We start from the raw sequence: 14007 nt of genomic DNA, 5'->3' as shown, positions 1-14007 counted from the left end.
AACGCAGTGAGGGCCAGGCTCGAACTTGGGTCACACACACATATGATTAATTAATAAATCTATAAAGCTGATAAGCCAGCAGCCCAGTGTCTCGCTCCCTCAGCCTGGGCCCCCCGCCCCTACCGTCTGGATCAGCAGCTCCAGGTCCCGGGCCTCAAACGTGTGCTGGTTCTGAGGGTCTAGGTGTTCAAACTGCTTCAGCAGGCTGAGGTGGTCCAGCTGCACATCTGCATGAAAGGGACAGGGCAAGAAGATCAGAAAACAAACCCCCTCCTGACGTGTAGGACAAATGTGCCCTACTGGTGGACACCAAGGGCATCTGGGAAAGACTAGAGGCTGGCTGGCTGGACTGACTGAACCTGGGGGCAATCAGGGAGGACTTCCTAGGGAGGCGATGCCACAGCTGCGCTTACAGCTGGGAACAATGACATCTGTGCCAGCTAGCAAGGATGGCGCACTTACTGTCTGCTGTCAAAGGCCAGCAGGTTAAACACATGGATGCACTCCCTCTCCATACAAGTCTTACCACATGGGTGCTAAAGTCATCACTGTTTGTCTGTTTGTTTTGCCTCCAGGGTTATCGCTGGGGCTCAATGTCTGCACTACGAATCCACTGCTCCTGGAGGCTATTTTTTCCCTTTTGTCGCCCTTGTTGTTTATCACTGCTGTTGCTATTATTGTTGTTGTTGCATAGGACAGAGAAATGGAGAGAGGAGGGGAAGACAGAGAGGGGGAGAGAAAGACAGACTCCTGCAGACCTGCTTCACCGCCTATGAAGCGACTCCCCTGCATGTGGGGAGCCGGGGGCTTGAACCGGGATCCTTCTGGCGGTCCTTGCGCTTTGCGCCACATGCGTTTAACCCGCTGCGCCACCGCCCGACTCTCACTTTACTATCATTTTAACCAGAGCATTGCCCAGCTCCGGCTTATGTTGGTGCAGGGACTACACCTGGGACTTTTGGAGGCTCAAGTGTGAAAGTCGGTTTGTATAACCATTATGCTGTCCTCCCCAGCCTGATATACATATTTATAAAGCTGAGTTTCTGCTGTGTGGCTACACTACTCCTGGGCTGTGATTAGAGACAGAGACAGAGGGAGTCAGAGACATCACACCACAGCAGCCCAGGCCCACACGTGAGGCCCCGCCCCATCATCTGGGTCCGTCCCCAAGGCCCCACCCCATCTTCTAGGTCCCACCCTCATCAGGCCCCACCCCATCTTCTAGGTCCCACCCTATCTCCAGGCCCCGCCCCAAGGCCCCGCCCCATTTCCTAGGTCCCACCCTCTCGGCAGGCCCCGCCCATCTTCTAGGTCCCACCCTCTCGGCAGGCCCCGCCCATCTTCTAGGTCCCACCCTCTCGGCAGGCCCCGCCCATCTTCTAGGTCCCACCCTCTCGGCAGGCCCCGCCCATCTTCTAGGTCCCACCCTCTCGGCAGGCCCCGCCCTCCCGGCTCACTGGGCTCCTGCGCCGCGTCCATCTTGGCCTTGAGCAGCATCCGCAGCCGCGACACCTCCTGGCGCTTGAGCTCGTCCAGCTTGGTGCGCACGTGGTGGCTCACGAAGTCCAGCTCGCGGCTCAGCTTCCCGCTCTGCCGGGACACGGGGCCTCTCAGGCCGGGGCCCAGGCCTCTCTCTTGCTTCCCTGCAACCTTCTAAAAGCTCCCCGATGGCCCCCGAGGGTCAGTCCCCAGAACCTCTGAGACAGGGCCTCGTCCCCCCCCCCCTCTAAGGGACACCATGTCTACTTTTTATAAACTGCTAGGGTTTATTTTGTTTGTTTAAATCTTTTCATCACAACACACTGTTCAGCTCTGGTTTATGGGGATGCGGGGGACTGAACTTGGGACTTTGGAGCCTCAGGCATGAGAGTCTCAGAGCCACTAGGCTACAACCGCCCCACCAAGTTTTGTTAGAGCAAACTTGGCATGATTCCAGTGGACTGTTTTTGCTGTTGTTTCAGTTTGAGGATGAGAAAGGAGAGAGACCACAGCACTACTCCATATCTCTCCTCTATCTCTGCCTCTCTTCCCTCTATCCAAAATATGTAGAAAGAAAACAGTTTGGGTGGTCCGGGAGGTGTCGCAGTGGTAAAACTTTGGACTCTCAAGCATGAGGTCCCGAGTTCGATCCCCAGTAGCACATGTGCCAGAGTGATGTCTGGTTCTTTCTCTCTCCTCCTTTCTCATAAATAAAATCTTAAAAAAAAAAAAAAAAGACAACTATTTGGAGGTGATTGCTAGGTGCTTTCACGTATGTGTGGGGATCTGGGGTCATCTCCCAGCACATTAAAAAAAAAAAAAAACAGAAGGAAAGAAAGAAAAAAGAGTCCGGGTGGTAGTGCAGTGGGTTAAGCGCACATGGCGCAAAGCACAAGGACCAGTGTAAAGATCCTGGTTCGAGCCCCGACTCCCCACCTGTGGGGGAGTCACCTCACATGCGGTGAAGCAGGTGTGCAGGTGTCTTTCTCTTCTCTCTGTCGTTCCATCCTCTCTCTCCTATCCAACAAGAATGACAGCAATAACAACAACAATGATAAACAACAAGGGCAACAAAAGGGAAAAAATAGCCCCCAGGAGTACAGGAGTAGTGGATGCGTAGTGCAGGCACCGAGCCCCAGCAATAACCCTGGAGGCAAAAAAAAAAAAAAAAAAAGAAGAAGAAGAAGAAGGAGAAGAAGAAAGAAAGAAAGAAAGAAAGGGACTTTGGGAGACAGCAGAGTGGTTATACACAAGACCCTCAGGCCTGAGGCTCTGAGGTCTTGGGTTCAGTCTCCAGTTCCACCATAAGCCAGAGCTGAGGGGGGAAAAAAGGTGGTCAGGGGAGATGGTGCCACTGGGCCACTGAGAGCAAACCAAACTCTCATGCCTGAAGCCCTAGAGGCTGCAGGTTCAATCCTCAGTGCTACCTTCTGCCGGGGCTGAGCAGCGCTCCGGTCTTTCCATCACTCCCTCTCCTGAAGCAAATATTTTGTTTGCTTCACTAGAGCGATAACTCACAGAGTGGAGAGACCCAGAGCATCACTCTGGCACATTCAGTGCCAAGGCTGGAGCTCGGGGCCCCTGCTCACAGCCCAGAATTCTACCGCTGCTCCATTGTTACCGGCTTCTCAGGCAGCGAGAGGAGACACACAGAGGCCTGCACGCGACACAGGCCGTTCCGTATGCGGGTCGACCCAGAACCAGCAGGACTGGTGTCCAGATAAAGCCGGGTGATGAACACTCCAGTCATTTTTGCTTTTTAAACAGTTGTCTTTCTCACAGCAAGTCATAGCAACACTTTTAAAGGGTTAATTTCCCTACACGAAGAGAGCACACTTTGTCTTATGAGGGGTCCACCGGCAGCTGGCCAAGGTCAAGTTCATTACTTTCAGGAGAGTCCCCTCTATGTTGCGGGCTGGGAGGAGGCTGTGTCCAGCTGCGTTCTTAGTCTCCAGCTGCGCTGCTTGAGAAGTCAACCTCTCTTTGCCTCACTACTTCTGTAGCCCATATGGTGGCAAAGGCGCCCCCATGCGAGCTGCTTGACACGGTACCAGCTCTGCAGGAAGTTCTGGACTCTCCAGGCCAAACTGAAACCATCTTGCCTTTCTGCCATATATAGGGCTTGGGATTAAGCTCTGTGTGGGTCTTAATCATATTGACCTATGGCTGGGCTCAGAGCCTGACCAATGACAAAAGTAATAACAAAATCCGCACTGCGCTCTGTAAGACTGATCATAACGGAACAAGCAATATCAGTAACACAGAATTTTTCAGGAGACTCCAAGAGAAAGAATTGTTTTCCCCTTTATCTACACCACTTCCTTTAGTATTCCCCCTAAAATATAAAGATTGGTGGTTCCCACAGTGGAGGGGCCACCTTACATAGCATAATTAAGAAGTGGAAAGTTCTGGTACCCGCCTAGATACAATGGGCCTGTTAATCTCCCACCCACCACTATACTCCCACTTCCTCATGCAGGAATAGTGCACGAGAGCCCAGGTCACACAGTGAGCACACACAGAAGATGGGTTCCAGCTGGAGAGCTTCACTTTATGCTGGCCAGGTCAGCACCACCTTGGTGCCTTCTCAGTAAGGAACAAAACTAAACTCCCTGATCAAACAATGGAACAGATTTTATGAAAAACGGGCTGCTCCATTTGTTTAAGGCCCCTAGAGACATAACAAGCTTGAACTTTCTATGAACCATTGGCTTCTGATGCACAGGGGCATGAGGGTGGCATAAGCATAGAGGTAGAATATTCATCTCAATCAACAGCACATCTGCCCAGCACACAGGTACAGGGATAACAAAATCCACAGAAACTGGGATATGATCTCTAGGGAGGAAAGTGCCCCTGGAATGTGAGTGTTCCACAAAGCAGGAGGTGTTTCCTACCTGTGCTGTTCTTACTTGGTGATTTTTGTTTTAATAATAAAAACCTTGGTGATTTTTTGTGTTAGTGACCAAAGCCTTGGTGATTTTTGTTTTAGTAATCTATACCTGGGTGATTTTTGTTTTAATGATCTAAGCCTTATGAGACTATAAAAATCAAGTTCTGGGAGTTGGGCTGTAGCGCAGCGGGTTAAGCACAGATGGCACAAAGCGTAAGGACCACTGTAAGGATCCTGGTTCGAGCCCCCGGCTCCCCACCTGCAGGGGAGTCGCTTCACAGGCAGTGAAGCAGGTCTGCAGGTGTCTATCTTTCTCTCCCCCTCTCTGTCATCCCCTCCTCTTTCCATTTCTCTCTGTCCTATCCAACAATGATGACATCAATAACAATAATAACTGCAGCAATTAAAAAAACAAGGGCAAAAAAGGGAATAAATATTAAAATAAATAAATAAAGTCCTGCTTACGTCTGACAGAGATGTCTGCCTGAGCCTGATTCAGCATCAACTCTCTTGTCTCTCATTCTTCATTCTTCGCCGACGCCCCCCTCCTCCAGGTTACCCTAGTAACCTGTGGGGCTGGCCCCCAGCAATATGGTGATACACAGGCCTCCAGGAAGGACAAAACAGCTCAGTGAGGGTGGCCCCCACTCTCCAGGAGACTGACCACGAGCATTAGAGACCTTCTTGTTAATCTGAACCCCCGAGGCTGGTGCCATTTTTTTATTATTATTATTATTAGATAGAAGGGTGGAATGTGAGCAGTCCTCAGGCACTTTCCTGTCCTCCTTTTGCCATCCAGAGCTCTGCAAACACAGACTCCTGGAGCTTTCATGGAGCCTCAGAGACTGGGCATGTCCTACAGCAGGGCACCCAGCCCTCAGCCATGGGAGGAGTTGTCCCAGCTGGGCTAAGTATCTCTTGCTCTGTTTTACTTTAAAAAAAAAAAAAAAATATATATATATATATATATATATATATATATATATATATATATGGGGGATGTTATGCATGTACAAACTATTGTATTTACTGTTGAATGTAAAACATTAATTCCCCAATAAAGAAATAAATTATTAATATATATATATATGTATATATATATATATATATATATATATATATATTGGATAGAGGCAGCCAGAAATTTTTTTTTTTTTTTTTTTGAGAGAAAGACAGACACCTGCAGACCTGCTTCACCGCCTGTGAAGCGACTCCGCTGCAGGTGGGGAGCCGGGGGCTCCAACTGGGATCCTTACGCTCATCCTTGCGCTTTGCCACGTGCGCTTAACCAGATGTGCTACCGCCTGACTCCCTTTGCTTTTTTTTTTTTTTCCTTATATTTATTTATTAATGAGAAAGATAGGAGAGACAGAGAGAAAGAACCAGACATCATTCTGCTACATGTGTTGCTGGGGATTGAACTCAGGACCTCATGCTTGAGAGTCCAGTGCTTTATCCACTGCGCCACCTCCCGTACCACTCACTCCCTTTGCTTTTTTCTCAACCACCATAACAAGTATGGCATGAATATAGTAATAGTCTATGATCAAATTAACTTAAAAAGATTAAACAAAATTAAATAAACTTATTAATAGGTCTTTTCAGAGTCTTAATATGCCATTAAGTACTATGAACGTCAAGAATATATAATCATACTATTTAACATTTTCTTCCATTAGAGGTTTTCCTCTTTGCTCCTGACTACCAACAAACAATTCTTAGGACAGTACTGTGTTCATTAAAAAACAAAACAAAGTCGGGGTTAAGCGCAGGTGGCGCCAAACTCAAGGACCGGCAAAAGGATCCAGGCTTGAGCCCCCGGCTCCCCACCCGCAGGGGAGTCGCTTCACAGGCGGTGAAGCAGGTCTGCAGGTGTCTGTCTTTCTCTCCCCTTCTCTGTCTTCCCCTCCTCTCTCCATTTCTCTCTGTCCTATCCAACAACGATGACATCGATAATAACTACAACAATAAAACAACAAGGGCAACAAAAGGGGAATAAATAAATAAATAAATTAAATTAAAAAAAAACAAAACTACTCCTTAAAAAAAGAGAGGGAGTCGGGCGGTAGCGCAACAGTTTAAGCGCGTAAGGATCCCGGTTTGAGCCCCCGGCTCCTCACCTGCAGGGGCGTCACTTCATAGGCGGTGAAGCAGGTCTGCAGGCATCTCTCCCCCCCCCATTTCTCTCTGTCCTATCTAACAACGACGACATCAATAACAACAACAATAGTAACAATAACAACAATAATAAAAGAAAGGGCAACAAAAGGGAAAATAAACATAAAAAAATTTTACAAAGAGAGAGAAAGGAAAAACTACCAAGGAAAAAGCAGAGATCTAAGAGTAGAGTCCATTATTAGGAGGTCAGATAAAAAAATAAGTATGGAGGTGTTCGGCTAAGAAAACTGTCACTTGGGAGTCAGGTGGTAGCGCAGCGGGTTAAGCGCAGGTGGTGCAAAGCTCAAGGACCGGTTTAAAGATCCGGGTTTGAGCCCCCGGCTCCCCACTTGCAGGGGAGTCCCTTCACAGGCGGTGAAGCAGGTCTGCAGGTGTTTGTCTTTCTCTCCCTCCTCTACCTTCCCCTCTTCTCTCCATTTCTCTCTGTCCTATCCAACAACAGCAATAACTACAACAAGGGCAACAAAAGGGAATAAATATTAAAAAAAAAAAAAAAAGAAGAGAAAGAAAACTGTCACTTGTGCCCTTCAGGAGAGTAGTTTTAGAAAACGGATGTGTGAGGGATGATAAAATATTCAGGAAATATTAGGATGTAGGGGGAGAGGAAGCAGAAAAAGCATTTACAGACCACAATGTCAGTGAAAGTAAAAAATAAAAATAAAGTTTTATTAGGAAAAGGGAGTATATAGAGGAATAAAAACATTCAGAAGAGATCGGGTGTGTTAAGGGTGGTATGGCCATAAATGGAATAAAAATATTCAGAAGAGGGAACATCACACCTGATTGAAGGTAATAGCGAAAGCCTACTGAGAAAGATATAACAAGTGAGTAGATTGAGAAACTAGAATTCAGAGTACAAATTACTAGAAGCATTACCTTTCAGATTGAAGAGAAGAATCTGAATGAATGGTAGTGCCTAACTATTCCGAGTCTGAAGACCTTATTTTAATATTTTAATTTCATGGATTTCTGCCTACTCTACCCAGGTGTGCTGACCTCCTGGTCTTCTTGGAGGTTACCTATGTTGTGGTGAAGAGCATTTGCCTGAGTGCCTCAATCTTCATGAAATAAGATAAAAACTAAAGGCAGCAAAGAAGCTAAAAATTCACGGAGATTTCAATATATAATTATATGTTGTAAATGGGCTTGATATACAAAACAAAAATTTGCTATTATAATAAGAAAACACCCAGCTCCCCACCTGCAGGGGAGTCGCTTCACAGGAGGTGAAGCAGGTCTGCAGGTGTCTATCTTTCTCTCCCCCTCTCTGTCTTCCCCTTCTCTCTCCATTTCTCTCTGTCTTATCCAACAACGATGACATCAATAACAACAACAGTAACTACAACAAGAAAACAAGAGCAACAAAAAGGAATAAACACACACAAATGTGAAGATTCCCATCTAAGGAGTCTAAAAAGAATGACACCTACTTGATCTCACGCAGAAAGTTTCACAGCTCACCTATACCAACAGAAGTTACATAAATCATAAATCGATAACACAGTTCTCAATATGGCAGCCAGAAATTGAGAGGTGTTGGGCCTTAAACCAGCCTCGGTCCTCCATCGCTGACACTGTAGCCTATTTCCATAATCATTGTTTTGCCTGAGACCCGCCCTGCCTGCAGGGTATTAATTAATCCCACCGGTTAAAACCTTCTCAACAGTTGCTATGGAAGCTTTCTACCTTCCAGCTCTTTCCTTTTCTCCACCCCCTTTCCTAGCCATTTCCTTTTCCGACTTGCCACTTCTGGTTCAAAATATATAAAAGTGTTGTCTCTGATCAATAAAGACACATTGCGTTCCCTCTCTGCCACGAGTTCCTGGTCTCTCCCGTGTCACTGAGTAAGCAGCAGCCCAGGTTGGCTCCGGTTGAGTTCTCTCCAACCCAGAGAGCACGTCCCCGGGAAGAAACACCCTCACGCTAGCCTGGCAGAGAGGGTAAGGGGAGATAGCAAGGGACAAAGAAAGGAGCACTCCTTCACCACTCACAAAACCTTCCCGCTGCAGGGGTGGGGACCACGGACTCGACGCCGGGTGTTTGCACACAGTAACGTGTGCACTCAACCAGGTGTGCCACCACCTGGCCCCGATGCAAGTATATTTTTATCCCATTTTACAGATGGGGAAACTGAGGCAGAGTGAACGGAAGAGTCTGACAGAGCCGAGTCTGGAGTGTATCTTTGCTTCCATGTTCAACCGCATATGCTGTCTCCTCAATCCTCTCCCAGTCACTCAGTCCCGAGAAGCAACCTCTCTGTGACTGAGTCTGATGAGCGCTGGGTCCCCCGCCCGCTTTTCCTGAGCCCCAAGCACATACACACCTTGATGTCCTCAGCATTGGCCGCCTGCAGCTTCTCCCGGAAGTGCCCGTCTGTCTCCAGCACGTTGATGACCTCCTGGAGGTAGCGGTGGTAGTAGAGGCCTGTGTCCTGTGGGACAGGGATGTATGTTCAGGACCCGGGGCTGACAGACCCCGTTTCCTGTCTCCTCTGGTCTGTGTCCCCAGGTGTCCCTGCTCTCCTCACTTCCTAGGTGATGGTGGGGATGAATGAAATGTACAGTCAATACCCAGATCATCCCAGCCTGCGGACGGAGGGCTTAAAGGAGTGGACACAGTGGGGCTGGGAAACAGCACAACTGAGGCAAGAGATGCCCACAGAGGCAAGAAACGCCCTTTGAGGCAATAAATGCCCTTTCGCCTGCTAGACCTTGCCCTTTGAGGCAGGAAACGTGCCCCTCAGGCCTCCCCTTAGCATCACACTGGTTCTCGCTGCTCTATTTTGTTCCTCCATGTCTTGTGCCAGTTCTTTTGAAAATGCCTGTACGATAATAGGTTTCTGTTCACCTCACACTCCTGATACTATGACCATTAGTTAAAAAGAAAGGGGGAATTGTTGGTATGCTTCTTTCTAATTCTGCTTCTAAAACCCCCTTCTGTTTCATTGGTTTAATCCTCCCCTATTTAACACTGTATTCTATTTACATAACCACTGTTAACTAAGCCCCAAGCTCCCTACCTGCAGGGGAGTCGCTTCACAAGCAGTGAAGCAGGTCTGCAGTGTCTGTCTTTCTCTCCCCGTCTTCCCCTCCTCTCTCCATTTCTCTCTGTCCTATCCAACAGCAATGACAACAATAACAACAACAAAACAAAACTGCCCTGGCATTGGTTTAATCCCCACTGGTTCATGATGTCTTTTTGCTCCACCCCCTCTCGTAGCACACCCTGATTTGCACCAGTCACTTTTCTTTCTTTTTTTTTTTTTCATTTCTTTATTGGGGAATTAATGTTTTACATTCAACAGTAAATACAATAGTTTGTACAAGCATAACATTCCCCAGTTTCCCATATAACAATACAACCCTCACTGTGTCCTCCACCGTCTCTACGTCACATCCTGTTTACACCCGACTTGGCGAGTATATATATAAGGACAGGATTGTGACTAGTGATAGTTTAGCTTGGCTTAGATTGTGCTGCATTCCACATGAATAGAGAGATACTGCGTACAGCTCAGCCATGAGTCTCTAGTCGTCTGTGTCCCGCCCGCGAAGCTAGCCCGGCACACAATGGTTATGCAAGAAGACACTCATGCCTGAGGCTCCAAAGTCCCAGGTTCAGTCCCCAGCACCACCAGAAGCCAGAGATGAGCAGTGCTCTGGAAAAGGAAAAGGAGTGGACGCAGTGGTATTCTCTGGCAAGCAGTGAAACACTCATTCATTCGTTCACTCATACAAAAATACTGATGACAGCTCTGCCATGCACCAGTTACTGGTCTGGCGATGCAGCAAGTGAAGGGAGACAGGTATCTCCTGACACCTTGCTTCCAGTCCTGTGGGAACAGCTGGTTCTTTCCTCTTCCTGATCCTCACTTTTTAGATTTGCAAGATAAGCAATACATATCCTCAGGCTTTAGGTCAGCAAAACAGCTCATCTGCTTTGCCATGCACACAGCCCAGCTTCAAGGTTAGGCCCTGCCACACTGGAGGAAGCTGCAGTGTTGTGGTGGCTCTCCCTTCTCTCCCTGTCTGACTCCGTCTCTTTTTTTTTCCAGAGCCCTGCTTAACTCTGGCTTATGATGGCACAAGGGATTGAATCAGGGACCTCAGAGCCTCAGGCATGAAAAGTCTGTCTGTGAGGGCTAGACAGTAGTGTGGTGTGTTAAGTTCACATGGCGCAAAGTACCAGGACAAGAGTAAGGATCCTAGTTCGAGCCCCCAGCTCCCTACCTGCAGGGGAGTCGCTTCACAAGCAGTGAAGCAGGTCTGCAGGTGTCTTATCTTTCTCTCCCCCTCTCCATCTTCCCCTCCTCTCTCCATTTCTCTCTGTTCTATCCAACAGCAATGACAACAATAACAGCAATAAAACATGAAATTTTTAAATAAACTTTAAAAAAAAGAAAAGAAGAAAAGTCTGTTTCAGAACCATCCTGCTGTCTCCACTGGCCCCCTGTGTCTCTATCTGGGGGAAGAAAAAAAAATCAAACTGGAGTGGTGAAGCCCTGGTGACAAGAAAGCTCCACCTCTTCAAAGCTGAACGGACAGTACGTGAAACGGTCCTGGAGGAAGAGAAGGGAATGCCAAGTGCTCTCTGTCTGCGTGGCACGGCACACCTAGACCCAAGGAGGGAGGTCAAAAGTCCACAGTGAGCTGGCAGGGCTGAGTTCACCCCGGAGGCTGGAGGGGGAGATTCTGTCAACTTTCCAGAGTTTGGGTGGCCTGCATCCCCTGTTCTTCCTGTCTTCCTCTTACGGGGAGCCCTGCTGGGTAACACAGCGACTTGTTCCATCTCAGCAGCCTCTGCTCAGCCACACCTGCACACTTTCTTGCCATGGCAAGCGCGGCAGTGCTCATTCAACAGTCATAATAATAATTAAATAAAAACAGAGGAAAACTCATACCAATAAAACATTCAGAAAATAAAGATTTTGTCTATTAATGAGAAAGATAGGAAGAGAGAGAAAGAACCAGATATCACCCTGGTATATGTGCTGCTGGGGCTTGAACTCAGGACCTCATGCTTGAGAGTTCAGCACTCCATCCACTGAGCCATCTCCCAGACCACAAGTGTAATCTTTGTAATATAAATAAAATATTAAAAAAAAAATTTTTTTTTAAACAAGGAAACAGGTCCTTGATTCATGCCAGCCAGGTTATCCTATTTGTTTTGTTTTCTGACTCCTCAACATTATCGTGAAGTTCAACTAGTCCAGAAACTGATGTAATATATTCATGGGGTGGCCATCTTTGGGGGCTAAAATTTCTATCTGCCAATTACTGGTTGTGTGGGTTTGTTGGGAAGATGAGGATGCCTGGTTGCATTTCAACTTTAGGGCAAGGGAGCCAGTGTAACGGCTATAATGGTTATAGAAAAGACGTGGGAGTTGGGCGGTAGTGTAGCGGGTTAAGCGCAGGTGGCACAAAGTGCAAGGACCGGCGTAAGGATCCTGGTTCAAGCCCCCAGGCTCCCCACCTGCAGAGGAGTGAAGCAGAAGGTGAAGCAGGTCTGCAGGTGTCTGTCTTTCTCTCCCCATCTTCCCCTCCTCTCTCCTATTGAACAGTGACGACATCAATAACAACAACAATAATAACTACAACAATAAAACAACAAGGGCAACAAAAGGGAAAATAAATATTTAAAAAAAAAAAAGACAGGTTCAAAAAAAAATCCCAGGTTCAAGTCCTAGCAGCATCCTAAGCCAGAGCTAAGCAGTGCTCTGTCTCAGTCTCTCTCTCAATAAATAAATTTCAGGGCAACAAATAATCTTTAGTCTAAATACATGGCATGGCAATTACTTCTACTAATAGTGATTCATTGCATAGCTGAAATTCAATTTTATTTTGATTTTTTTGAAATTCAACTTTAACTGGGAGTCCCAGGATCTTATTTTCTATATCTGGCCACCTAAGTTCTTGAACAAGTTACTTAGCCTCTTTGTGCCTCAGTTTCCCCATCTGTAAAGTAAGGTTAATCAGTACTGCTTACGGTGGTGCTGTGGATTGGACTTGGGGCCTCAGAGAGTCTTTTCACATAATCGTTATGCTATCTCTCTAGACTCCCATCTGCTTCTTGTATGCTGTGAAGATGAAATGAGTTGACATATTTAAAAAAAAAAAATTTTGGTATCTATTTTAAAAAGTATTATGTATTTCTGAGAGAGAATGGAGAGGTAAGGGGATGGAGGGAAGGAGGGAGGGAGAGAATTACAATACCTCTGGCACAAGTGATGCTAGGAATCAAACTCAGAACCTCATGCTTGAGAGTCCAAGGCTTTATCCACTGTGCCATCTCTGGGGCCAAGAGTTGATAATCTTTGTAGATTTAATTTAGTAAGAGCTGTCAATATTATTATTTTATTTGTTTATTATTGGATAGAGACAGCGAGAAATTGAGAGGAGTGGGGGAGATAGAGAGGGAGAGGAAGAGAGACACCTGCAGCCCTACTCCACCAATTGTGAAGTTTTCCCCCCTACAAGTGTGGACCAGGGGCTTGAACCTGGGACCTTGTGCACTGTAATGCGTGCACTTAACCAGGTGCACCACTGCCTGGCCCCAAGCTGTCAATATTATCATCATCAAGAGATGTCTCTAATATCCCATGTTTCCCATTCTTCTCACTTTTGCCCGGAATGTTCCCTCTGCCTGGGAAGTTCTTCCCCACACTTCAGACTCATAATAGGACCCTTCCTTCCTTCCTCTCTGAGGTCCATTCTCAGGGAGCCCCTGAGTATTTGTCTGTCCATGGGCAGGTCTGTGAGGGCAGGGGGTTTACACCAGCCCCTGTGCTCAGCTCAGTGTCTCTGCTCAAGCAATGGTGAGCCGCCAGGGAAGTGGCAGAGTAGATAAGGTGCCAGACTCATGGCTGGCACTGCATACGCCAGAGCCATGCTAAGTTCTCACAAATAATAGATATAAATAAATCTTTATAGAAGCAAAAACAGAAGGAGTCGGGCGGTAGTGCAGCAGGTTAAGCGCACATGGCACAAAGCGCAAGGACCCGTGTAAGGATCCTGGTTGGAGCCCCCGGCTCCCCACCTGCAGGGGAGTCGCTTCACAGGCGGTGAAGCAGGTCTGCAGGTGTCTGTCTTTCTCTCCCCCTCTCTGTTTTCCCTCCTCTCTCCATCCTATACAACAACGACAACAACAATAATAACTACAACAATAAAACAACAAGAGCAACAAAAGAGAATAAATATCAAAAAATTTAAAAAAGAAAAAAAAAAACTGCAACAAAAACCCAGAAATGTTGTGAAATAAATAAATGAAGGGAAAAGGGACTCCAAAGTGATATGTCAAGTCATCTCCACCCCTGCAGGGGTCTAACTGGCTTGGTAGGGACCCCCACGGTAGGAGAATCATCATGCCACAGACAGGCCTGCTTCTAGCGGAAGCTGGAGGCGAACTCTGGCACAAAAATCAGGACACTGGTCCTGAGGAGCCTGGAAGCTCCAAGTCCC

At 47.1% G+C, this 14007-nt stretch overlaps 1 protein-coding gene across 1 annotated transcript in view; it reads right to left on the bottom strand.

Annotated features, from left to right (window-relative positions):
* NUCB1 (nucleobindin 1) overlaps positions 1 to 14007 on the bottom strand; it is a 32740-nt gene that overhangs the window by 17159 nt on the left and 1574 nt on the right. The window contains exons 3-5 of the mRNA XM_007535968.3: positions 8874 to 8981; positions 1458 to 1590; positions 124 to 227 (exon numbers count right to left, since the gene is read on the bottom strand). Coding sequence (XP_007536030.1) covers positions 124 to 227; positions 1458 to 1590; positions 8874 to 8981 — 345 coding nt within the window. The remainder of the gene's footprint in view (positions 1 to 123; positions 228 to 1457; positions 1591 to 8873; positions 8982 to 14007) is intronic.

Source organism: Erinaceus europaeus, chromosome 2 (assembly GCF_950295315.1).
Source record: "Erinaceus europaeus chromosome 2, mEriEur2.1, whole genome shotgun sequence".
Classification (NCBI taxonomy): domain Eukaryota; kingdom Metazoa; phylum Chordata; class Mammalia; order Eulipotyphla; family Erinaceidae; genus Erinaceus; species Erinaceus europaeus.
This window is presented reverse-complemented; position numbering and strand designations above follow the sequence as displayed.